Source organism: Alligator sinensis, unplaced genomic scaffold (assembly GCF_000455745.1).
Source record: "Alligator sinensis unplaced genomic scaffold, ASM45574v1 scaffold282_2, whole genome shotgun sequence".
In the NCBI taxonomy this organism is placed as follows: domain Eukaryota; kingdom Metazoa; phylum Chordata; order Crocodylia; family Alligatoridae; genus Alligator; species Alligator sinensis.
In genome coordinates this window covers 4470575-4497875 of record NW_005841879.1, presented here as the reverse complement: position 1 = coordinate 4497875, position 27301 = coordinate 4470575, and the positions used below count along the sequence as shown (strand labels likewise).

General features: G+C 42.6%; 1 protein-coding gene across 1 annotated transcript in view; it reads left to right on the top strand.

Moving 5' to 3' along the window:
• ANKFN1 (ankyrin repeat and fibronectin type III domain containing 1) overlaps nt 1-27301 on the top strand; it is a 99769-nt gene that overhangs the window by 25958 nt on the left and 46510 nt on the right. Inside the window, exons 4-7 of the mRNA XM_025196230.1 lie at nt 5038-5232; nt 6940-7053; nt 23719-23816; nt 25487-25577. Of these exons, the coding sequence (XP_025052015.1) occupies nt 5038-5232; nt 6940-7053; nt 23719-23816; nt 25487-25577 (498 nt within the window). The remainder of the gene's footprint in view (nt 1-5037; nt 5233-6939; nt 7054-23718; nt 23817-25486; nt 25578-27301) is intronic.

The following is a 27301-nucleotide window of genomic DNA, read 5'->3' as shown; positions in this document are numbered from 1 at the left end:
TGCAGGGGGTCGGACTCGATGATCTATTGAGGTCCCTTCTGACCCTAACATCTATGAATCTATGAATCTACTCTATGTATCCTTTTTGGGAATGGGAGATCAGAACTCCACAGTATTTTGGGGCACTTGTACACGTGAAAGGGGTTTAGTCCTTCAGGGTTGCATTCTGTGCCCTCTATATTGAAACGCTGAATTTTTAATTAAGAAAGGAGGGTTTCATTTTTCCGTCACTGTATACATGTCGTTGTCTTGGTGGCCACAGGTGCCTGCTGAAGGCAGAAGTGGCAAGGGGTCGGATCCTTTTTTTCCTGGAGGAGCCTGCCTGCCTGTCCCATGGCCAGGGTGCAAGCTGCTGGCAGGCCGAGAGGCCCCTGAGCTGTGGGGGGCCTCAATCCTTCCCTCCACAGTGGCGGCACCCCTTGGGGCCGTCCAGGCAGGCTGCGAGCGGGCCAAGTGCTGCCCCAGCTTGGAGGTGCGCGATCTAATTCTTCCCTAAACTGGCTCAGGCGTCCAGCACCCCATGCACCAGTCCTGCTGCCTTCTGCTGCCAGCACACCCAACTGCCCTCCTGCCACCTCCCTGCGCTCTCCCAGGGGCCAGCCCATTCCTGGGTGGTCCCAGGTGTTCTGGCAGCTGCAGGTGCCTGCTGAAGGCAGAAGTAGTGAGGGGCCCGATCCTTTTTTTCTACAGAGCCTGCCTGCCCTTCCCGCAGCTCGGGGGCAAGCTGATACATTAATGGCTGCAATGTTCCAAGTTGCAACATTGCAGACTAAACTATATCGGTATGTGGCTTAGTTTGTGACAACACAAATTCATTTAAAACCCCCAAAACTTGCGTATGTGTAAAGTGTGATGCCATTAAGCCACACAAAGGGAAAATTTTGTCACGTGTGTATGGTAACATCGTGACGTGTACACGCACTCCTAGACATGGGTGCACTGTGGATTAAGTTACAGCAGTGTGGTTGTGTCCATGCAGTGCAAGGGAAAGGTAGTTTGCTCTGTCACTAAGCAGTGCTTCTCAGTACAGCCTCTGTGCCTTACAGGTGTGATTATGCGTCTTATGGAGCAATGCAGCATGTAGCGAGGATGGTGCTAACTGGCATGCAAATTCCATGGTCTAGAAGTGGCCTAGCATGTTTAGCTCAGGTGTAGCAAGAATAGAAATCTTTAGAAAATATGTAGTTAGGGACCAAGCCAATAATACAGAGATGGTGCAGAGTTCATGATAAAGGAATAAATGACAATGGATTACTATGTGTATGGAATAATTTGCTTTTCCAAGTCTCTGCTCCAGGAAAAGGGGTCTCCAGGATGTAGTAAGGTGTGTTTAAGCATATTGCTTCCAATAACTTGGGCATTAACTCCCATTAAAATAAGACTTCTGAAATTTTAAGGCCCAGTGGAGTTTTCCCATTGACCTTCACACATTTATATAAATCAAGACCATACTGAATGAAAGCATAGTGATAAAAGGCTGCAGCAAAGAACTGGTAGCATGGCTTCAGTAAAGTTTCATTACCTACTACCAATGAAATCCCTGCATGAAATACACCTCCGCACGGCACGGGAACACCAATAGCACTTATTGTGGTTATAAAACTCTCCTTTGTCTTCCTTCATGGGACCTTTTTTATGCATAATTTAAAAGTGAAGGGTGGGGGGGGAGACTTACCAACTCAATTAATCAACCTTAAACCATGACACAAACTCTGACGCCTTACTTGTGGCTAAAAATACACAAATGTATACAAATTTGTTTTAAACTGTCAATGCCTATATTTAGGACATTCCCAGCAAGGCTATAACGAGACTGTGTTGGAGGGGCTCAGCCACTGCAGACTCTATGCCATTAATTTGAAGTTAGTTAAATTAACAGCATTTAATCCTGGCATGTCAATCTTGGTGCTGCAGGAAATTGCACCTTGAGGCTACTAGCATTGCCAATTTTTTTCACTGGAGAGTGTGTGAACGTGTGCATGAGTGCATGTATGTGTGTGTGTCTGTGTGCGTGTGTTGATGTGCATTGAGCTGTTTTGCCAGCCCCTCCGTGTTGGTACACCTTTATTGCTTTTCTGTGTCCACAGCACTTATATTATCATTTATTCTGGCCTCTTTTAACCTTCCCAGGAGATTTTTGCATAGTGTAGCTGCTCAGTGAAAAGAGTTTTTTAGCTTTATATTTATTTGTTTATTTTTCTGTCATGGTTCATGACTGAGGCTTTAAAAAAAAAAGTGTGACAGCATTTAGAGTACATGATTGACTGCTGAAGCAACATTCATTAACCATGACAAATCTAGAGGAAAACACAGTCTTGAGTGTTCTAAACAGCAGTAAAAAAGACTAAACTAATTTTTCATTGACCTCATCTGTAAATAAATGCAGTCTGATGGTGAGCAGGGGCAATCATAAATTAGTATTAATTTCCTGTAATTAATGCAAACACGCCTATGAACACAGAGAATATGAATATATAACCACCTCATTTCCATTTCAAAATATACCCACCAAATTTCCACTTCACTTATCTTGATTTTTAGTTTTCTGATTTGCAATAATGGATAAGGCTTGCTGAATCAAAATCAAATTATTAGGGGGTTTTTTGTCTTCAAGGGTCTCAAGTTGCCTCTTGGAACCAAGCAGCAAAGCAGTCATCCCTCAGAACAACGGTTTTCAACATCTCTGTGTTTGTCTCCGTTGTTCAGAGCAGGCAGCAGTCGCTTCCTATTTTCTCCTGTTCTGCCCCATTTCCACACTTCTGTTTGCCTGTGTTCAAGCAACCCTGCTGGAATGAAATCTAGTCCAGTTGCAGGTCATCTGGGCTCCATAGACCTGATAGAGAATTCAGTAGAAAGATTCACGTTGACTTCAGTACATGCTGGATCAAGGTCTGTACAAGCTGAATGCAGACAAAATCCCACCTCCCCCAGTTCAAAGTCAGGGCACAGGGCTGTAATACTGTCTCGTCACCAGTACGCAATTGCAAGGTGAGTGGAAGTAACTAAAGACGTATGAACTGGACTCTTCTATGGCTGCCTCATTTCAGTTCTTTCCATCGTAGGTAGGAGGTGTGATGGCTCCTGTCAACCAGGCCATCACCCTGTCCCATCAGTTGATGGTTTCAAGTGTGCATCTGAGAGTCCTGGTAGACCATGTCTTCCAGAGCCATTCATAGCACTCATAATAAACATTTGTCCAGGATGATTTAAGTGGGGAGGATCATGTCTTGTGCGGGGGGTTGGACTAGTTGACCTCCTGAGTTCCTTTTCCGTTGGTCTGGATTCTATAATGAGCCAATTCCTGACCGTCTCCTATGGTTTCTTTGCTGAAAGCTTGCTCCTGATTGCTAAAGCAGGGGTTGTCTTACTCCCAGACCCATCCCAGCAAAACCAGAAAGACATAGGAAGTAGTTAGGGCGAGGCAACCTTCCTGAGGATCATCTTGCAGAGTTTCTTGTGCCATTTCCTCTGGCAGAAGTTGTGGATTGTATAGGTCATATCCTCTTCCATCCCTCACAGACCTTCAGCAAAAGGAACAACAAAGATGGCCTGGTTGACAGGAGTCCTCACACCTCCTACCTATGATGGAAAGAATTGAAATGAGACAGCCATCGAAGAGCCCAGTTCATGTGTCTTTAGGAGCAGCCCTCCTAGAAAGAAACACTATCATGAAGTGGGTTCTCTTGTGACTATATACAGTACTAGCCATAAGGGAAGGCTCAGAGGGAGTTAATACACCTCTCAGATTCATTACTTTCATTGCCACATGAAAATACAAAAGCAGGATATGGGATAAAGCCATGGAGAGCAAAGACTCCCTTTCCCCATTTCACATGGAATAACATCCATGCAGAAACCCTGACATTCTTTTAGGCACTTAAACATGGCAGCCAAGAGTGCAGCTTGCTGAACATTTACATTAAAATATAAAAAGGAAGGAAGACTTCTCTCTACATTCACTGCTATCATTACGCTAGACAACTGTTTCTCTCTTCAGCTCTCTTCATTTATCCTTGGCTTGTTCATCTAGAACTAAATAAAAATAATATTAATGTTTCCATTGGCTAATTTGACACCTTTCCAACATCCAACAACTCTGGATCAAGATCTCAAAGGAAATGGTAAGTGCATCAGCTGACGTTCTGGCCCATAAAATCTTCCTTCTGCAAACACCACGCTTGCTCACACCACGCTTGCTCAGGAAGTCCAGTTACCATAGGGCCTCACAAAAGAGAGCTCATTCTGAAGGTGCCAGCAGATTCCAGGTAGCATGGCCATCTGTCTCATATCCGTATGAAGAATACTTGAAGAAGAGTGGCTGCACGCCAGGTTTGGAAAGCAAAGCCTCAGAGATGAGCATTCTTCAAAGATCTATGGGATGTCAGAGGCATTGAAAAATTCCTTGTTCTCTTCCAAGAGTTGTTAAAAATCCCATGGCATGTTCACATTAGTCTGTGGGGGGGTGGGGGGGGGTTGGACTTCTGGCTAAAGTCCAATTTGAGAGAGACTATGACTAAAAACGTGCATGTAATACACACGTGCCAACCAAAGTATCTCTGTTGATTTTTATTTTATTTTACTCTGATGCAAAAATTATGCTCACTGCTGAGCTCCTGGATTCACTTTTTGATATAACAGAATATCAATGGATCTATGAAAGGTTTAATTATATCCCAGATGTAGCCGTTTTTACCCTTCGGTGTGGTTTTTGTGTCAAAACAGGTCACAGTCTTGGCTCCAAAACTTGGAAGGTTTTGCCTTCTTAGAAAAATTGTGAGCCATCCTTGACTATAGGTGTACATGGTTCTGGCAACATGTACTTTGGCAAGGTCAGTTCAGTTCCCATAAAAGGCGATCCCTATGCACAAAAGATGATCATGACCCCCAGGCTGACAAGTAGAAAGGACACGATTGGGATCTGATCCCAAAATTGCACCCTCCTCCCATGGGCATTGGGGATCCATGGCATCTTTAAATGAACACATGCCAGGGGCTAAGATGACCCAGCCGTCATTAACGTTTCCTTTTTTCTGACAGTTGTTACCATGGAAAGCAGGTTGATGCATTTGAGCACGTTGGTCCAGGAAGCCCAGCAGCGAGTGAATGAACTGTCTACACAAGTGATGAGTGAAGGGCTGGGAATGGACAGCGCAGAAAAAGAGAAGCAACTGAAAGCGTGGGAGTGGAGATACCGACTCTACAAGCGAATGAAAGCAGGCTACGAGCATGCCAGTAAGTAGCAGTGAAGTGGTTATGGGAATCTGTGGAGTGCTCTTCACACAGGACTAAGTTGCACTGGCAGAGTGGTTCCCTATGTTCACAAATGCTCCTGATGCTCCTGGGAGGCATGTAAGTGTTATAGGTGGGAAAATGAAGGGACAAAAAATTACAGACTTGCCCAAGACTGGAGGGTATTTGAATCGGAGAGACCTGAGTCTCCTGACACTTATGTACAGGGACTTGTATGCTCAAAGCCAACAGGCTGGTCAGGCCCGTAAGCTCTCGGTACAATGTCTAATGCTTATGCCGCCAACACACATCCCTTTCCTTGCCTTTTTTCCTTGACGTTTTCCTTCTGACTTCACTGAATGTGATTCAAGGTGGTTGAAAAATGGAGCCATTTTGGAAGGAGGGGAGAAAGCATGGGGGGAAACCAACCTTTTTTTTCACTGTAGCTTGAGAAGCATTTCAGCAGCTCTAGATTTGGTCAAACCGTGGAATTTAATTTTTCTCCCAAAGAACTTTGAATCTTCTCACTCCCCTCCCCCGTACACACACGCACACACTTGTGGGCATATGTAAAGCTGATGTTTTGACAAATGTAGTCAAAATTTGGACAGTATTTTGATCAACTCGAAAAGCTGGGTAGGCTGTGGCCCATGGGAAGGAATAAACTAGGGATTGAAACTATTCTGTTGGTACAAGCATTCTGCTTGCTTTGCTACATGAACGGTAATTGAACCACGGCCACTAATATCCTTAAAACTACCTTTACAAAAATGTCATTGAAAATAACGACTTGAAGGTTATCACGTACTAAACTTACTGAGATAGATGTGTAGTGTTCTCTGTACGTGATACAAAGCATGAAACAAATATGACTGTATTAATTACTTGCAATAAAGAAATGGAAAAGATATAGGCCACGTTCACAATTTATGGTAGCTTCACTTAACCCAGTTGACACTAGCTGAGACCTTGGCCAGTGCCCTTGCCCTTAGCCACTCTGTTTTTCTTTAACTCACAATAGTTTTCATAATTCTCTTATCCTAAATAAAATGTAAAAAACTGGATAACTGCATAGTCTTCATTCATCCATGGAACTGCCTCCGAATTATTTGCAGGTTCAAGAGGGCCTAAAGTTGTTTTTGCAAACGATAAGTAATACAACCGACATTATGTTTCCTGTATCAAAGATGCTCTTTAAACTAATCATTTTTAAAGACACTTATGGCCACAGTCGACAGCACATTTTAGAATGACCACAGTTGGCCCTTTTGCTATTTGTGATTTCTGAATCCTGGTAATGTAGAAACCTGTCATTTAATAGCTTTAAATCTTTCAGGGAAGCCTTAAAGGTTTAATTAGCTCTTCGTGGTTTTGTCCCCTCTCTCTTTCCCCTCACCCCAAGAGATTTATAGGGCTCGTTCATGGACATAATTAGCATTATTCTCTTTTGTTGAGTTACATGCTTACATACATACAGGAAGATCTTTTTAACCCAAAGGAACTGAAGACCATGATAGAAACAAATGGTGCCTGCAGGATATAGTTAGTTGGGGCACTAATTAAAATGCTCAAAAGGCAGAGAACACAAACACCTACAAACCAAAGCTCACAATTGCCGTGTGGTTTTCAGTTGGTTCTTTGAAGACACAAAAACATTGTTTGAATAGGATTTGTTGTGCTGAGGATCTGATGTTTTTTCTTCTCTCCCAGGAGCCCCCGAGGCGCCAACCAACGTCTGTCTCATGGTAACAAGCAGTACATCACTCACTGTCACCTTCCAAGAACCTCTTAGCGTCAACTCAGCTGTAGTGACCAAATATAAAGGTACTGGATTTGCATGCATTTCCTTTTCCTTTCTTAACAATGCACGGGACCTTTAGTGCTAATGTTTACCTTCAGGGGCTATTTTTCTAAGCCATTCCCAGATATTTCCAAGTCATGTTTGGATGGAAATATTTCCTTAGTTAACTTTGCACCACTGAGATATTTGGATGGAGTTCTGGGTTACAAACGCACGCGCGCGCACCGTTTACCCAAGCCATTACCCACAGATCTCTTGAAGCAGTTTGCTTGAATCATTGTGGTTAAGACAGCAGCTCAGTAAGATGAGCCTGCTAGAAAACATGAGCTAAGCTTTAGTGTCTGTGTGCTCCTTAAAACATGTGTAGGCTTGCGTATGCCAAACCCACACCTCCATTCCTTAAAGAAATGCTTCTGGAAGCTGATACTGCTGGCAGCAGCAGCATCACAGCCCAGCCAACTTAGCTGTTCCAGTGTTGCCACATCATTCCTGGAAGAGCAGGACATTTTGGGTGGCACCCTTTAGTCCTAAAGTGGAATGAATAGGAAAATACTTCCATCTGAATAGCCCTGATGAGTAGAGCCAATCGAAACGAGGACTTTCTATTCCTCGGGAGCTTGTAACATTTTCTTCACAAAAGTGTCATTCCAAATCAGAACAAAACCTAGAATTTGGGGGATTTCCTCTGGAAAGGGCCTTCTGCTTTTCCAAAATGAGAAGTTTTTGGCATGGACCCATTCTATTTTCCCCAAACTAAATGGAGCAGGCCTCTGCTTCTAGCTCTTGGAAGGGGGGTTCCCTAACATGCCCCTATGTCCCCAGGATATCTGGCCCAAGCCTGAGAGGCCCTCTCTTGCAGGTAATCTTGGGGTTTCCAGGCCACTGTCACAGAGCTGGATAGAAGGGGTATCTGCAACCTGTCCCTGCTGGGTCTCTCTCACTATCCTCTTTTGGAGCACTTTTATTGGAGAAGAGACTTGAAGGTGGGTCTCAGCCTACACATGAGCCATAAATCTCAGAATATAGACTTAGTCTGCCTTGTTCTCTTTCTTTTGGACTCAATGAAGATTTAATTTTATGTAATAGATCTGCTCTAACAGAAGATGTTGAAAGAGCCCCAGCCCAGGATAGCCAAAGGCCCGGCAGTGTTTCCTGGGGTGTGGGAAAGCCAAGCTCATCCCCTGATGTGAATTAGGCAAAGGAGGGACTTGAGTCTGGCAAAGCAGTTCTCTGAGCACCAGGTTTTCTGGGATGGGTGTTTCATTAAGCGGAAGCTGCTCCAATTCAGTGTCCGGTTACTACAAGATAGAAGCAGATAGGACAGAAAGGCTGATACGTGGTAAATTCATTTTTCTCCCTTTTAGCTCCATACAATTTGTTCATCTGTCCCTATCCTCTGTCCTCCTCAGTAAGTGCGGAAGCAAAAAAATGTTATCCAACTTGACAAATCTTTTGTAAATTGTACTAACTAGCTCTCTCATGCATTTGTTTGAGTTATCTACACTGCCAGTTGTTTTATGTCTGGTTAGGATAACAATTAATTGTACCAGAATATTCTTTTAAAGTCCTTTTACCCAGGAGGCCGGAATACTTAGGGCTGGATGGGAAAAAAAAAGAAAAGCAAAAAAACCCAAAAAAACTTTAATGAGTTTTGAGTAACTGGTGGGGATCAATTAAACCCTGCATGTAAAATTGTTTATTACATTTTGGAGTGAGATCCTTGTTCATTTGAAGGGCCATGAAATAAACCTTTCAAATGATCTCTCATAAGAATGAGTAGAACCAGGTAGGAGCTGCTTCTCCCATAAACAAAATTTGATCATTTTGACCAAGGATCTTTTAGCCAAAAGCATAATTCAGTAATCCAGTTATGTGTTTTGTGAATTGAGGATCATACCCTTTCCTACTAGGTTAATACTTAATTTAACAAAAAAAAGGCACCAGAAGAATTAGTAATATATTGTCATTGGTCAAGCCTCCCTTCTTATGCTGATAATGTTATTTTCTAAGGATCTTCATTGCATGAGACAAATGCTGACAATTCCTTTTAATATATTATCTTTTTCTAAAAATGGTTGGTATGTGGCTTGATTCTGCATTGTGGAAGAATGCTTTCCAAATGCCTATCTGTTCAATGTTGTTTCGAGACTTGTAGCAGAACATAGTCTAAATCCGCTGGCTGTTTTTCTCTGTGCAAGGTTTCCCTTGTTACCTCATTTACAAATATTAATATAGGAGAATGATACTTTGCCCTCACACTACACCCACTGAAACCAGCTTGCTTCATTAAGAGATTTAATTTAATCACACTAGATAGCTGGGTGTTGACTTTGGTGTCCCAGCTGGAATCCAGCTGAGTGATTGCATTCTGTTGAGCTATTTCTTTAAGGAGTAAAGCTGTTTCTTTAAGGAGCTGGGGTATTCGTTACTCCTACGCTGAACTGTTATTTAAAGTTGCTGGCGCGATCCTCTTAATTTCTCTCCAGAGAAAAGTGCATTATGGCAATGGCTGAAAAGTCAAATGTTCCCCTTGTATATTGTAATTTGGTAAAATGTGTTGAGGCTTGAATCAATGATGATAGTAGTAATCTTCTCCAAGCAGGAGGGGAAGAGTCAAAAGCAGTTCCAGCACAAAGTTCTAGGAAGCTCATTAAGCATGGTAATACTTCATTAAAAATTATCTATTTGGATAATCATGCTCTAGGGACAAACTTTGCACCTGTTTCTGCAAACACTTTGAATTTGGCTATACTGCTTGTTCTCACACCGGTGAACAAGCAGTGAAAACCTGGGATAAATGTGCTTCACTGATCCAAAAAGTGACTTCCTGCAAACTCTAGCTGAGACGAGTCTTACTAGGCCGTGTTACTTTTACACTGGTGCATTCTTGTATGCTACATGTTTGCCCAGCAGAGCTACATCAGTGTGACTACTTGGATGCAAAAAACCCTCCAGTGTAGGCGAGATCCTGATGTGATCCTAATGAAGTCTGATGGTATGTGTTCACAGGCCCAGAATCTTTCAGAGCCGCTGCTTTAACCAGTTACCCTTGCAATGAGTGTCACATGCGTCTCTCACAGACATGCATGCACAACCACAAATCAGTTTAATTAAATGAAAAGCCCTTTTCCTCATCGTGGACAAAAGATGATTTGTAAATATTGCTGAGAAATTCAGCAATGACAATACAGCATTGCAAACCTGGAAAAAAATGAAGCTTTCCTCTCCCTGCCTTAAATCCGATTTGTTTTTGCTTTGCCCCTTCACAGGTCCAGGTTCAGATGTGCATTACTTCTTCTTGAGCGGTGTCACAATACAGTGTACACTCCTATCAGAAGTCATTATCATTGTGCTAGGAGGTTTAAGGATTCAGATAAGACCAAAGAATAGATGTAGAGCTAAGAATAGCCACTGATGAAAACTTAATATGAAATATGGAGAGATTCAATGTACAGTATACTTCATTTCCTTTATCTGTTTTTCCCAAACAAAGACATATTCTACAAATCCATCTCTTGGTGAGAAATGGAGAAGCAGCTACGGTGCCCAAAGCTGACTAATTAGATTGATTGAAGGTATGTTGGCAAATAGAGAGAAATTCTGAGCTACCTTTGACTAGGCCAATTGAGCCACTTGACCCTCTCAGCAGACAGCAGTCCCAGGGCCCACATGCCAAGATACAAAAAATGCATTTCCAGTAGCAGGATTGCCTCTAATAGAGATTCACACAGTTCACCTGGGGGTTTGAAGTCACTTCCCAGCCTGGCATTGAGTTGGGTTGATGATGAGCAACTGTCTGGGCTACTTTATCCCCATGTATTGCCCTTCTTTTGGTTTGTTTCTTGGCAAACCATTTTACACATTTCTGTTTGTCCGTGTGGCCTGACAGCCTTCTAGGGCTCCCGCCTGATGGAAAAAATGTTCTTATTTCATGTCAGTGTTATAGCTCTTTTGAAAACGTCAGCCAGTCATGTTAGATCAGGAAAAGACAGTTATTTCTTGCATAGCTTTTGCCAAAAAACCTTACTCCCTGCCTCCCTTCCTCCAGGGCAATTTGTGGTTCTCCTCAACATTGTTTGCGTTCGTATAGTGCAAGTCCCAAGTAAAGGCCAAAATTCATTCCCACCTGGCAGCTGGTTTGGTGGTATGTGAAATGAGTTTGTATTGGGCTTAGCCCATTTCTCCGAGAATTAAGCGCCCACGTAACCCCAGCACCGGCACTGGAAGTCTCGGAAGAAGGAGCTGAAGGGGCCTTGGAGAGTGAAATGCCATCTTGCACCAACAAGAGGAACGTTTTAAGGTCAGAGTCTGGGATCTCCAGAATCTTACTCCAGTGAGCCTATTTTATAGATATTCTGTAGCTCCATCGAACTTCACTGTAACTGGCTCTCAATCATTTGCCCTTCACCAAGGCTAGGGAGAGAAGTTACACAAGCCGGTTGAAGTGATCACAAACTGGTTTAAACCTGTAACAGAACACAAGTTCAGTGCACATACTGGCTGAAACTGGTTTAAGACAAACCTGGTTGAATGTAGTAAACACCCCTTCGCCTGCTCAAACTTACTGCTGGCTGTGAATGTGGACTACAAATCCCAGAGGCACCTGGAAGCAGGAAGAAGTGATGAGCAACCCTGCAGAGTCCTGGGGCTATAAGTCTGGACTGCAAATCCCAGAGACCTCAGGGGCAGCAAACACGCAGCCAGAGAGCCGTGCTTTAGCGCCCCCCGGCTTCTGGCCTGAGCCACTGCAGACATGTGGCTGCATTACCCGAATCAAAGGGAAATGCCTGTTCACTTCTGTTTCAGTTTAATCTGTGCATTTTAGACTAACCTGCAAAGACTGAATTGATTCAGCCTCCGGCTTTTTGTCTGTCTGTATCTAGCCCAAGAGCTACGGGTCTGCTCCAAAGTCCATTTGAGGTAAATATGAGTCTTCTGTTGAACACTTTGACTTGAAAAGAAATCTCAGATAGATTTTTAAAACAACTTAGGGAATTCCTTTGATGTAGCACATTAAATCCATCCTCACTCAATCAAGTAATCCCCTTGACTTCTGTCTGCCTGTATATATATGCACACACCCAGGTAGTTCTTGTGATACTGCACTTAATTTGTGTGTCAGTAGAATTTCCACATATACCCCTTTTCTACATGAAGTTATGACACATGCATCTTTTTTTCCATATCACATTAGGAAATGTAATACGAGATTCAAAAAAGCACACTTCAGCGCTTTTGGATTCCCAGGGGAGTGGAGGGAAGTGGGATACGCTTGTAAGATTGGGCCCTTATGTGGGAAAGCACAATGCTTTAATATTGATTTCCATGAATCTTTTATAATTTATTGCAGCAAATTCTACATAACTTGATTCTGCACCCGGTGTGATGGCATTCGTCATCCAAATGGGCCCTTATGCCATTGCTACTAACCAATCACAGTATTTTTGTAAATTCTGAAACTCATTCTTTCTATCCCCAAACCAATTCTTTTCTCCATTAAAAATGAAGGAGAATACATTTCTTTGTAACATGCTGGAGTTTATCCTGCAGAATAGGTGTGGCCTGATATTTTTACAGTAGCTCATTTATGGCATTTTATTAGGTCTCCTGGGCGCTTTATTTGCACATTATATTTTGGTAGCTAACAGGACTGTGCAATTTGATTTCTATTTTTATGCCCAGCAAGTACAAAAATGTGTAATGTTAAAACAAATCTTTCTATTTCTAAATCCTCTCAGCTTTTGTAGTATGCTTTGGACTTAAAAAAAAGTCTTTCTGATTAGTTTGCAAGTATTTAGTGAGACCATCCCTCTGGGATTAAATATTAAATGAAGGTTATTGCAGTTGATAAAACAGAAAATACTCCATTTGCTTGTTCTTATTTGTATTTGTGATTTAGGATTATTTTGAGCAGGAGCTCAAGATGAATGGCAATGAGAAAACCCAGACACTTATGGCCTGATCCCATCTTCCCTTTGAGTGTGCGAGAATATAGCTTTATACCTTTAAGTAGATGATATTTAGAAATAAGCATTTTATGGAACTGTAAAAGCTTTAGTTGAATAACCCTTATGGTGCCCCTTTGATGTTGTCAGATGAGTGCTATTATCTGTATTTTCTCATTTAGGAAAATGGGATCGAAAGGTTACATAAATTGCCCAAAGTTACATAGACCGTCCGCAGCTAAGGCAGGATTAGAACTCAAGGCCCGCTGTTTGCTGCCCTTATTTGCATTCCTCCAGGCCCCATTGCCTGTCAGTGAGGCAGGCCAAGCCCCTTTAGACTAGCTCCAGCTTCTGCAGATTTGTGGGGTTGGAAGTATTTCCCTAAGGAACTTGACACCCACCAACTAATAGTAAGATGCTTGGCAGGGTGTTCTCTAAGGACACCGTGGCAGAGGTCTTTGTCCCCTTTCCCCAGATACCCATTGTTCAGTTTGGGATGTTGGGGGCCTTGAAACCATCCAAAAAACCATGCTCTAACTTGCAGGATCCAGGACTTTACTGCACTAAAATCCAATTTCCTTTCTCTCTCAGTCCCAGCAGCCATCAAACCACATTGAACAATCTTGCATGCAAGCCCTGCTTCCACCTATGCCCATTCTTGCATCACCTCCCCCATATGGAGAAGTTCCCTGTGCTCCCAGTAAGGCCAGTACAGTAAGCAGCAAATGATGTTCTGTGAGCAGGGCCATTTTTATGTTTGCATTATCTTCTGCACTCTCTAGTGCCCCTGACCCTCTTCCTCCATCTCCGCTCTCTTGTACTTCTTCTGGTGAAAGTAAAATTTCACAGCTTAGGCAGCCCCCATGCTGGGCTGAGAATTTCTTTGATCCCTGACCACTATCTAATGGCATTTTTAAAAAAATTTAGGGATTAACTTAGGAAAAATAAAGCCCTAAATATAAGCAATTCATGTTCTGTACAAATAAGTCCTTTTTTAAAAAAAAAATTCAGTGTAGCACTAAGGGAAAAGAACTGGAATTGACTTAAACAATGGAAGTGGGTGGATGTTTCTGTGTTTTCTTTCTCTCTGTTGATGTTGCTATGAAAGGTTTCAGTATCAAAATGTGCACGCTGTACAGATTAGGTGACTTTTTTGTTGGTATTTTTATGAGCGTGCTCTTTAATTGGAATTTCTAAATATGCTGTGCTTTAGAAAGAATCGGAGCTCAGTGCGCACGTGGTCTACTCTCATGAGTAATCCTTTATTTTCCTGAGATGTGCCATTGGCTTTGGTACAGCTGCTTGCATGAGTTAAAGCTACTTGCTGCGAATGGCAGTTTGTAAGATTGGGCCCGTTGTGCTTTTCGAGGACACGCCGACTTTTGGTCGGCCTCACACTAAGTTTCCCTCTCAGTGTTCTAGTATCTAATTGGTCCCACTTTTAAACTTCTTTGCATTGCCAGAGTGGCGCACATTGGTCATAGTATAACTGCAACTCAGACCCCAAGTTGTACAGAGCTCAACTGTGGCTTTGTAACCACTAGCCCACACTGGGAGGCAATGGATCTGCCTGCCTGTATTAGATACTTATGTGGTTCCCATTACCATAGTATCAGAGCATTTCTCAACCTTTAATGTATTCATACTCCCAGCATAACATGTGGGACTGTCTTTAACTGAGAAGCAGCAGAGGGAAGACTGGAAACCCCCCGGGTTAATGGAGAACATTTATCTGAGATTTGGATGCATAGCTGAGCCTAGCTGGGTCACCTTCTTCTCTCTCTGTCTTCTCAGTCCTTTCCTTTTTCACTGGCTTATGGGGGAGACATGTCTTTTACCTGCCTCCTTGAAATCCTTGCTGGTGGGAGGGAACACCTGGCCTCATAGTAAAATGAAGAGTGAGATCAGGTCACTGCTGCTCACGCCCCAAACACAGCAATGACTCCAGGAGCCCATGAGTCTCGTCTTATATACCATCGCTTCACCCTGGCAAGTTGCTCCAGCGTGTGGTCTAACGGCAACTTCCAGCCACCAATCTTGTAATGCTCCTGTTGTTCCATGCACAGGGATTGAGTCACTCCCCACTCTTTGCTTTGATAAGGTAAGTCGAGCTCCTTAAACCTCCCATCAGGAGGTTTAGTTTGTTCACTGCCTGGATCACTCTTAAGGCCTTCCCTCGACTCTTCCAGTATTTTAACATACTGGAAGTGTGCACACCAGAGCTGCACGCAGGATTCTGGTACAAGTCTTTAATGATACTGTATACAGAGGCAAGGTAATTCCACTGCTTCTACTTGACGCATCTGCTTTATACATCCAAGAATCAAATTAATCTTTTTTGCACGGTATTACACTGAAAGATCAAGGCTACAATTTGTAGGGATGTTTCTTGAGGCATAGATGCACATCCAGTAGGAACTGAACCCTAATTTCAGACCATCAAATGGTAATTGATATGATTCATTGAATAATGATGTCGGCCAGAGTCAAACAAGGGTCCTTGAGGCCAATGCCTTCATTCCTATCTAAGGCCAAGTAAAAAAGTAAGTCCCTCTGCTTTACCTTTCTCAATTACGCTTGGTCCTGGATTTTTTCTGCCACGTAAAATGCTTTGCAAACTATAACCAATTAATTAATTTTCACAATATTCATGTAAATTAGATAAGCAAGTGTCGATAGCAACTTGTTGATAGGCAAGAAAGGCAGAATGTTGCCCAAAAAGCCAAAGAGGGAATTATTTTCAGAGTGGGGAGCTAACTTGGATTTCCACATCCTACAGTCCTTGAGTGCATCTGCAACACCACATCTCCCTAAAAAGTCATGTGTATAGGCTCCTTTAGCTCTCCTTGATTGAAGACAACCACAGACTTTGGAGTACAGTTGCTTAACTGCTCTTTTTGTTTTTGAATGCACTTTTATTGCGTCTCTTCCAGCAACACCCCCAGGTATTTCTTGACCAGTCTTTTCTTTGAAAAAAACAGTTAATAATGTGCACACTTTATAGATTTTTTTGATCTTCCAAGTGCCTTACCACCAAAAACCTCAAGTAGTACAAACTTCTTTACATTAGATACTAATGTGTTAGGGAACTGCCTAAGGAAGATAGCTTGTTAATGCAGTGAGCTAATCCAGTGATCCAGTGCCAGTGAAACGTGGAGAAACTGAATTGGTGTTTCTGCCCAAACTAATAGGAGAGCACCGCAGGGGGTGGAGAGTCCCGTACAGAGAGGTGGGGGCCGAGCAGTGTGACACAGCCATCTGAGCAAGCAACACCTCTCATGAGCGAGTCCTGTCTAGCTCTCATTGGCCGAAACCATCAGAACAGATTGCGCGGCACTGTGGAGAGGAGATGAAGTATCGGGCTGAAGGAAATCCTGGAAGTTCCTTCCCTTAGCTTTGTGGGCCCTCCTGACTTCTGTCCCAGTTTCACTTGGATTCCCAGATGTGCAGATACATTGAAAATATAATAATCATCATCATCATCATCATCTATCTATATGTGTGTGTGTGTGTGTGTGTGTATATAAACACACAAACACATATATACTTATACACACACACACACACACACGTGTGTGTGTGTGTGTGTGTGTACAATGCTGTAATGGTGCCAATCTACTAATAATAAAAGTACCAAAATAATAATAACTGTATATATATGTATATGTGTATATATATATAAACACATAAACACATATATACATATACACACACATACATTGTGTGTGTGTGTATACAATGCTATAATGGTGCCAATCTTTAAAGTGTTGTAATCTAGTGGGAATGTCTTTATTGTTTTATTTTTTGTTTTATTTTATTTTATTTTACCTCTAAACCTATTATTCCAAAACTAAGATAAATAAAAACCCTTCTAATGGGCAGTGTCTAAGTGTTACAAATTCAGGGGTGGGCAAAATGCGGCCCGGCAGGCCACTCTATCCAGCCCACGGGCCCCCCCCAAAATTGAGAAAATTAATATTTATTTGCCCCTGGCTGCCTGTCATGCGGCCCTCAATGGCTTGCCAAAACTCAGTAAGCGGCCTTCCACCTGAAATAATTGCCCGCCCCTGTGTTACATGCTCAAAAACAACATTATTTCATTGGTGGCTCAGCAGCTAAGTAACAAAGTGCATATCTCAGTACATACCCACAATCTGTGCAATCCCCATTGACAATGGAGGCTTAGTAACAAGAATAAGTGATGAAATCGTTCACTTCATACTTTCAGTTATATATATATCTATACACACACACACACACACACACACACACACACACACACACAAATAAAACAAGGGTATTTCAGACCAAAACGAGGGAATTTTCCACTCGTGGAGTGTTTTTAGTTTTTTAAGAGCCAACCTGCTCATGTCAGACATTGTTGGCCAGAGGAAGGTGTTCAGCACTCCTGGGTTGTAGTTGTTCAAACACTCGCTTGCTGCCACTTAACCTCTTCAATTCCACAGCTGTAAAATAGGCAGTAATAGTTCTGCATTGGCTAATGGGAGTGTTTGAGCCACGTTACAGCTTGCATTTACGTTTCTGTGCAACACAGCACACAGTGTAATTCTTATTGCTTGTCTTATGATAGCCCCTGCAGATCCCAATTGAGATCCAGGCTCCCTGGGCTGAGCATTGTGTGGAGAAGGGAGAGAAGGAAACAGTCCTCACCCCAAAAAGAGCTTGGATTCCAGATAAGTGTGAAAAGCAGCAGTGACCCGCTGGTTTGTCCAGGGTCACAGAGCAGGCCACCAATAGATGGTGGGAATAGCACCCAGAATCCCAGTCTGGTCTGATCTTTCACTAAATCACATCATCTTCATAACATGACAAAATCTTTGGATCTAATGAATTCAGAGAACAACTTGGTGATTAACCGAAGTGCATGTTAGAGCAAATGTCAGAAGAAGTGGCAAAGATGCGGCTGTGGCGGATGCTTTCAGTTTACATTACTCAGGAGGAGGGGCCCCAGCGTTCCCGAATAAGCCCATGATTGGGACATGTTGGTTCCCTCTTGTCTGCCTGTCCATCTGCAAAGTGATCTGTTCTAAAAAGAAACAGGTGAAAAGAAGCCTGCCCCTTTATTCTAAAATTGTAAAGTGGATGAATTGGATATTTAAAAAAAAAAATCTTGGCCAGAAGTAGGTTACATAACTTAAGCCAGTCTAAAATTATATGCCAGCAATTTACAGGCGTTTTATGTAACTGTTTATACTGCTGTTTATTTAAAAATTACTACTTATCTTGGCGATCGCAGCAACACATCATGCATTTGCTAGCTCTGGGATACAGGGCACCTTCATTAAAAACACATAGTCACCCATATATTACATACAAAAAAACCGTGCTCTGACATAACGTTAAGTGTCAGATGGAAACCCGCAACAGCCAGGACATTCAGTGTTCAAGACAAAGCAGGCCTTTCGCGTGTTGAGAACAGGACTGGAGCATGCTCCTTCCTTAACTCGCCCAGCCGCACTCGGGTACTCCACAGCTAAGCACAGGCTATAAGACCAGCTCTTGTTCTTGAGCTCTTATAAAAGACCCTCTTCATCTGGAAATTTTTGTGCTTGTGCTTTTGTAGATTCAAGTCAGACTCATCATACTTTTCAAGTGCTGACTTTCAGGCTGAGTTTTGTTCTCTCTTAAAGTTCCAACAAGTCGTTTTTTGTAGAGATGTGCAAATAATTAGGTTTTTAGTTCACTGGCAGGAACTGAAAATATCAAGGGCAAAAATTGTTTGGAGTTGATCTGGAGTGTATTTTTTCCAATGTCCTTGGGAAAACAAAAGGGGAAAAAAAAAGCAAAGAAAAATATTGTTTCATGTCAACTAAAATATGTTCAAGGGAATTACCTCTCATTATAAATTATTTCAGGCAAATTTCAAAACAATATTATTTTGAAAATTGAAATTTGACATTTTTCACTCTGAAAATGCCAAAGTGAAATGTTTTGACTTTTAAAAAATGTTTCCAGTTTTTGGGGGGGGGGGTTTCCAGCCAAAGCCAGTCGCTGAATTAGTATGAGTTAGCTAATTGTTTTGATCAGCCCCAAACTGCATTTTTCAGCAAAGAAGTTATTCATCAAAAATATCCTGCCAGGTCTAAGTCAAAGCTGTAATGGTGCCAGTCTTTAAAGTGTTGTAATCTAGTGGGAATGTCTTCATTGTTTTATTTTTTGTTTTGTTTTATTTTATTTTATTTTACCTCTAAACCTTTTATTCCAAAACTAAGATAAATAAAAACCCTTCTAATGGGCAGTGTCTAAGTGTTACAAATTCAGGGGTGGGCAAAATGCGGCCCGGGGGCCGATTGCAGCCTGGCAGGCCATTCTGTCCAGCCCATAGGGCCTCCCAAAATTAAGAAAATTAATATTTATCTGCCCCGGGCTGCCTGTCATGCGGCCCTCGATGGCTTGCCAAAACTCAGTAAGCGGCCCTCCACCCAAAATAATTGCCCGCCCCGCTCAAAAGCAACATTATTTCGTTGGTGGCTCAGCAGCTAAGTAACAAAGTGCATATCTCAGTACATACCCACAGTCTGTGCAATCCCCATTGACAATGGAGGCTTAGTAACAAGAATAGGTGATGAAATCGTTCACTTCAAACTTTCAATTATTGAGAAGGCAAAGCACAGAAGAGTCTGGCCACATTTCAGTTTGTGCCCTTATACAACCAGTGCATTAGAGGCATTCTCCAGTGACCAGATCCACTGGATTTTGCAGCCTCTTTGCCCACCTAGAATGACATGCAGAAGCTGTAATGCAATGAGGCATTGGGTTCTGCGTCTCCTTGCATCTGTGTGGATGCTAGATTATAGCTGGGGCTTGTGATACGTCATTAATACTCAATTTCCTTTTCAGTATCCTTCAATGGAGTTCCTCCAGAACGTTATCATACTAGCAATGACTTCTGTTGTCATGCAGAAACTTTCTGCAACATGCTACTTCCTGTTACCCGTATTACAGTCAAAATAATCATATTTAAATCAATGGTGCCAGATATCTGTTCATTTCAACCAGGCTTTTGCACGGTAAAAATTACATAGCACGAAAGGGCTTACACAACTCTTCTCAGTGCACTCTGATAAGATGCGCCAATAAGCATCAGGATCTTGAATTATTTTTCTGTATTGTGGGCTTGATGCAGTGCCCATTGACGTCAATAGAAAGGCTCCCCCTATAACTTGCATGGGATGTGGATTTGGCTGTATATTTTATAGTCCTACCATGTTACAATTTCTGTGCTACAGGCAAACTGGCTTCTTTTTGTTGAGACTGTGTGATGTGAAAATACTAATAAGTAAACGAACAAGCCATAGAACAAAGTTAATTATGCAGTAAAATGATTTTAATGTGCGTCTCAGTTTCCTCGTCAGTAAAATGGGGAAAATGATTCCAAACTCCTTTGGAAGGTCCTTGAAATCTGTTGATGAAAAGTTCCATATAAGAATAAAGTGGTGAAATTAGACTTATTTTTAGCTAGATAGCCATAGGGTAGAGATTGGCAGTGTGTACAAAGTGAATACAGACTCCCTCATTTGCAAATTATTTTTCCTATTTTAAAAACTATGCTCTCTCTTGTGTCATCACCTCGTTCAGTAGACCTGATCAAAAATGTGAAAACCAGCTTGTTGAAATAAAGGCTGAGCAAATATATATACGCACAAACTGCACTGATGAAAATCTTCAGCAAAAAACTTCATGGAAAGGACTGGCATTCCATCAAAAATCAATATTTTTATGAAAAATGGAGCTGAAAACTCAACATTTTGAAAATGCCAGATAGTTCTAATGACCTTTTTGCATTGAAATAAAAATCATGCAAAACCACTCAACTCCATCAGTAGGGTAAAATTTTTTTTTTTTTTTTAAAGCTCGTGGGATATTTTTTGTCACATATGAAGAGTGTTTTTGTCAGCATTTAAAATTCTATTGAAACTGTCTTTGGCTCTACTACAGGGCTGGCATTTTCTTGCAAAGGTCCCACTCAAGAACAAGGCCCCAGCATGCTCACTGATGGACATACACTTGCAAAAGATGCTGGACTCGAGCCTCATTTATGCCAAAGCCTTTTTACATCACTCAGTCAATGTATGTGGGCCCGTGTGAGTTTACAGTGCTTCCTTACCTGCTTCACCTAAGCACTTAGGAGGGAGGTCCCCTGGGAAAGGTAGAAGAGCAGGAGAGGTACATCAAGGACAGGGTCCCAGCATGCAGTGTTGAGGTGGCTCTTGGGAAGGCTGCAGCCCATGGGAACCCCTGGGGAGGCCGCGCACCCAAGCTCAGGCCCCCTGAGCTTGGGCATGGTCCAGATTTCAGAACGGCCCAGGATCGGAGAGCTCCAAGCATTGCTTAAAGGCAAATGGGCTCTGCTTGTGTCGGCAGGAGGCACAGCATGCCCACCATGTCTCATGATGAGTAGTATGGTCCTTTGGCCAGCCAGCTCCACTGACTCTGGCGGAGTAAAGTAGTATCCTGCACGAATTGTGGCAGCTGAAGCTGCTCCCACGTGATGCCAACTTGTTTTCTCCAGATTTGAGGAAGAACAAAAGGAACCTGAAGTGACCACGCATCTGTTTGTTAGACATTCGACAGCTGAGGAAGGGCCTCTCCAGTTGAAGAGAAAGGAGAAACATGCCCGAAGTAGCAGCATGATGCAGATCAAGTGTCAGTCCTGAGTGATTTAATACAGCTGAGTTATAAAACCCTGAAAAAATCGCGGTTTACAATGGAAACTCTGACAGGCCGTCAAGTTACAGTGGCACTTGCAGGCCCTGCTATAATTAAATCCTCAGCAAAAACTTCACAACAGGCTACAATAATAACCTCTACATTTTCATAGTGGTGGATAGAGATAGCCCTGTGACTGCTGTTAAAGGCAGCAGTGTTTAGGTAGTTAAAACGCCCTGGAACACGAGGACATTATATCTAAAAAGGGGCAAAGGCAATAGAGAAAACCAATATGCTTTTCTTAGTGGTGAATGTTAAAGCGTTTCAGGACATACTTGTGCAACATGTGAGATTACAAGGTGCAGTCAGAAAGAAGGGGTAAAGCCATGCAGAGGGCAGAAAAGACACGCAAGCCCTTTGTTGTTCTGGTAACCCTGCAAAATACTGTGGAAACCCACTGCTGTGTCTGCTGAGCCGAAAATATCGCGAGAAATGTTCCCTTTTTTTCGAAATGCCAAAAGGGCACAGCCGACTTCACCATTGAGATGTGTGAAAATGTCATGCTCTGAAATCAAATACATCTTTAGTTAGCGCTTCGGTTTCAAAAGCTGAAGCTCTTGACAATTACACACGTGAAAATAATAGCCGCTGCGGGAAATTTTGAGGATCTAAAATGAAAGAAATCTGTGGGCCAAATCCATTGTGTAAACGCAGACCGTCTATGACATTGGTCCATATTGACATGAGCATAACCGAGAGGAGAATTTGGTCTATCACCTGCGAGCTCCGCAAGGACTTGTTGCAATAGACATCCAGGCTGACGGCTCGTCCACACCGTGGAGCCAGACGGGTTGTGAAACGGGCAAGTTATTCAATCCCAGAAATGTGAGTCTGCTGTAGTAACTGGCCCTACGCTACAACCAGGGAATTCGCCATTCCTAGCATATCACTTAAGAAAAATAGGCTGTTTCTCTGTCAGCAGTCACAATTCACCATTCACGTGTGCTCATTTGAAAACCGAATTCCTAGATCTGCCCGTCTCTGACTTAAAGTATTCTTGTGTTCCCGTTCACTTATGCAAGGCGTAAAGGGGGAAATGTTAATGGCAGTGGGGCTGAGCTTGCCAGCTCTTCTGCTTGCGAGCACTTCAGGAAGGGCAGCCACATCCTTACATCTAAAGGATGGACCTGTCTGATTGCAAAAGGCAGTTTAATACAACACTGCTTGATTTTTTTTTTTCCCTCCACAATGAACGATCTGTCTTGTGGGTCTGCATGACTTCTGTCATTATGCCACAGAAATCCTGCCTCAAGTAGGGGGCTGGACTAGATGTCTTTGCGAGGTCCCTTCAGCCCTGCTTTCCTATGATCTGGTGCAGAGTACAGATCTCTGCACCACTATCGGCAGTACAAGGATGCAGCCGAGGTCCTGGGACCCAGAAGCAGCAGTGACTTCTGGTTACCACCGCGATCACAATTGTAATTAAGCAGTTGCCACTCTTTTTTTTTTTTTTTTTTTTTGCACCTGAGGTGGTTGCCCTGTTCACTCCACCCTCCTTATGCCACTGACCCCGATGGCATTGCCTTGAGAGCCAGGGGGGCTCTATGCAGGCCCAAGGGTCCACCCATGTGGCTTTAGCAGCACAACCGGAGGCTCTCTGTCCAGTTTGATGTATAGGTTGGTTTAGTTGGGCTTTCAGTTCTCCACACAATCTCTCTTTCCTGCTGCTGTTTTATCTTTAAAAGGAAATTGCTTAAATGACTGTAACTCACATGCCGAAGCATTTTTAAACATACTTTTATGAAAAGCTTTTGAGCTATTTTTTTCACAATACCCACACACGCACAGACCGACAGACAGACAGACGGACAGGCACACACACACACACACACAGACAATTGAGCGCCGTACAAAACACTGTGAATCATCATATGGCCTTGCTCTAGCCACATGGAGGAGTTAATCGGTAAATGGTGGGAGAAAAGGCAGCTACTTAATTTCCAAGGTGATAAAATGCCTCAATTTTCTTTCCCTGAAATCTGATTTGCTTTTCTTTGGCTATTTATTTTCTAGTGGAATGGAGCTGCTCTGAAGACTTTTCTCCTTTGGCCGGGGAAATTATCATGGATAATCTTCAGTCTTTGAGGTGCATCATCACAGGCCTCAGAACGGTAAAGGCCAAATCATTAATTTAGATCTTTAACTCCCCTGGTGATATAAGGGCCCTGACATTTGTGTCCAGACCTCTTGGCAATAACAGCAGAGTACCATTCCTCTGGCAACAACTGCCCGTCATTAAGCATAATATGTCTGGTATCCATAATCTGGAAGTCACAGAGGAATAGACAAACAGCATGAACTGTTTTGTAAGTTGTCATGTTATGGGGAGATCAGAAAAGATTGGAATGAAAGCCCCTGCTCTCTGGATCACGGGATAATCTCAGTGCAGATCAAAGGCTCCTGAGTGATCCAGTCCTGACTCCATGTCTGATGGTTAAAATAACAATTCTATCTCTCCACCGCATTCAGGAACACAGTTGCTGACTGCCGTCTTTTTCTTTTTAAAGAAAGGATGTGTGTGTTTGTGCAGATAAGAACAGGGTTAGTGACGGAGAAAACTTGTCATGAATATTCACATGGATTTTTACAGAGTCTAACTTCAGCCATGTGTCTATAACCCTGTTCTGCCAGGTCTTTTTAGACCATTTGTAGAAGCAAATTTTGGTTCACAAATGCTGGCCTCATTCAGAAGTTGCACAAATATTTGTGCTGGAAGCCTTCTTTAGGGGCCCAATCCAAAGTTCACTAAAGTTTATAGGAGTCTTTCCATTGACTTGACTGGGTGTTGAATTAGAGATTTGGGTCAAAAAACCTTGGCCGTTGGCCTGAAGCATAGGCTGGTACAGATATCTGTCTGTGCCCTAAGGTTAAAATTCTTAAATAGGTTTGTCTGGGAGTCCAGGGATGGGCACAATGTGAAAACTTCCAGCACCAGTTTGGGAAGAGATTGTTTTATTCAGTCATTTTGTCTGGAGAGAGCTTTGATTTGAAGCCCATTATTTTTCCAGGCTGGTGGGCTCTCGCTTGCATCTTCTACCTTTTCATTCTTACCAGCAATATAAAACAGCTTTACTAAAATACAAATCAGCTAAACATGCAGTCACTTCCAAGAATGCATGCTGAGGGCAGAACTTCGTTATACCTTTAGCTCCGCACAGGTATGAGGATGCAATAGCTTTACAGGAATGGCAGGGTTTTTAATAGGGCTCACACTGGCTTACCTCTGCTTTCTTTGAAATCTCTTGGAGGAGAGAGCTTTGGTCCCTGCTCCCATCACTGTTTGTGGTCCCTGCCAAGGCAGTGGGTAAATGGTGGAAATAATCGTGAGATCAGAGACTGAAACCCTGAATTCTCTCCTGCACACAGAGTGCCCTAAGCACGCTGCTGCAGAGTTGCTCCTCCTTGCTCACTGTCTTTCCGTCCCCCTGAATCTGACATACTCTTCTGGGCAGCTTCAGCACAGAGGGAGGGAGTATCCTATAGCCTGGAGGTTGGGATCTTCCCATGGCAGGCAGGAGAGGATGCAGGGGTTGAATCCCCTCAATCTGCTGAGAGAATTGAACCCCAGTCTCATTGCTATTCCTACCCCAGTAACGCTCTCCTAGCATGAACCAATCCATACAGATGCAGAAGGGTAAAAAACTGAGCAGAAGGAATTTTTCAAGTCATTAATTTAAGGCCATATCAGTTAAGATAGGTATGGCATGTTAAAGAAGCAAAGTGCAAAGAAATTAATATCTAAGGTTTAATGCATTTTGTTTCCATTTTTGTTCATTTACAGGGCCAAAGGTATTATGTCCAAGTCTCTGCCTACAACATGAAAGGATGGGGTCTGTCCCAAGCCACTACTCCTGCCTCCGCTTCTCCGTCCAGTAGGTTATGAGCTGTTACATCTACTGTATTTGATTCCTAACTGCTGCTTTCTCAGAATCTGCCCCTTTTAAAAGTGAGGTTGTAAACATCCACTCTTCCAAGATCAAAGGCCAGGTGGGGAAGCCAGATGGGAATGCAGTAAATGAAATATAAATTCAGGCCCGTAAACAAATACACACACACACACACACACACACTGTGTGTGTATATACACAGAGAATGTGTGTGCGTATATATGTATGTGTGTATATGTATATATATGTATTTGTATATGTATATAGGTGTATATGTGTGTATGTATGTGTGTGTGCATGTGTATACATACATACACACACACACACACACTTAGACATGCACAGACATGCACACACAATATATATATATATACTATATATAAAAGCATGTGTTTTTATATACCCCTATAACTATAAGTGTGTGTGTGTATACATACATAAATATAAAATCATACATATTCATACATTCATTCATTAATTCATTCATGCATACACATACATAAAAATAACTATAGTTTATAATGACATAAACTGTGTGTGTGTGTGTGTGTGTGTGCGTGTTGGAATTTTCTTTGCTTGTTGCATACATATATGTGTGTGTGTATGTAGATATATGGTAGGCAACTGTCAATCCTCTGGATCATGGTGTACACGTCTAGTCAGATGCCTGGTGAATCCATTTGTGGCTGACAAGTCCAATTCAAGAGCGACACAGCTTGTTACAAGTTTCACAGATCCATATGTTGTCTGAGTTGGAGTCCAGAGTTTAAAGGATGCTGCTTTTCTTCTTTCTTGCTTCGCTTCCATCCTCTGGATCAAAGCCACTTCATGTTGAGCTGCACCCAGTGCCAGCTGTTCCCACCAGATTGGGCAGGATTTCGCACGCTCCTCCCAACTTTCTACGTTGATGTTGAGCAACTTCATATCATTTTTGTATGCATCATGGTACCACCATAGAGGGCAACCCCACTTTCTAGAGCCGTCTTGAATCTCACTATGCAAAATATTCTTGGGGATACAGTCTTCTCCCATTTCCCTGACATGACTGATCCATTGCAACCTTCTCTTCTTGATACAGTTTTCTACGTGTGCCAGTCCTGTGCACTCCAGCACTTCTGTGTTCGGTATTCTGCTTTCCCACTTTATTTTCAGGATCTTATGCAGACATTTCATGTGGAAGCTGTTCAGTCTCTTGATGGGCCTACCATATGTAGCCCACATTTCTGAACCATAAAGCAGGGATGACAGCCCACGTCTCGTAGATTTGCATCTTCACCTTAGCTGATAGTTTTCTTTTATTCCATGCACAAAATTCTTAGTTGCTTTTCCATTTCTGTTAGTCAGCTCAGTCTGAAGGTCCAGATTCCTGATGATTGTAGGACTCGAGTAGCAAAAACTGTCAATGAGAACAAGAGATTTCTCCTCCAGAGTGATGTCAGGCACTGGTTCTTCCACCCCTTGGTACATAATCATAGTCTTCTTGAGATGAATTGCCATCCTGAAGCTCTTGCATGATTCAGATAATATGGCCAAGACATTTTGCTGGGAAGATTCACTTTGGACAACCAAGAACACATCATCTGCAAACAGGAATTTTCTCAGACCCAGTTCTTTCACCTGGGTTTTTGCTCTAAACCTTGAGATGTTGAAGCCTCCATCTAGTCTGGTTAAAAGATAAATGCCATCATTGCTGTCTTCGAATGCACGAA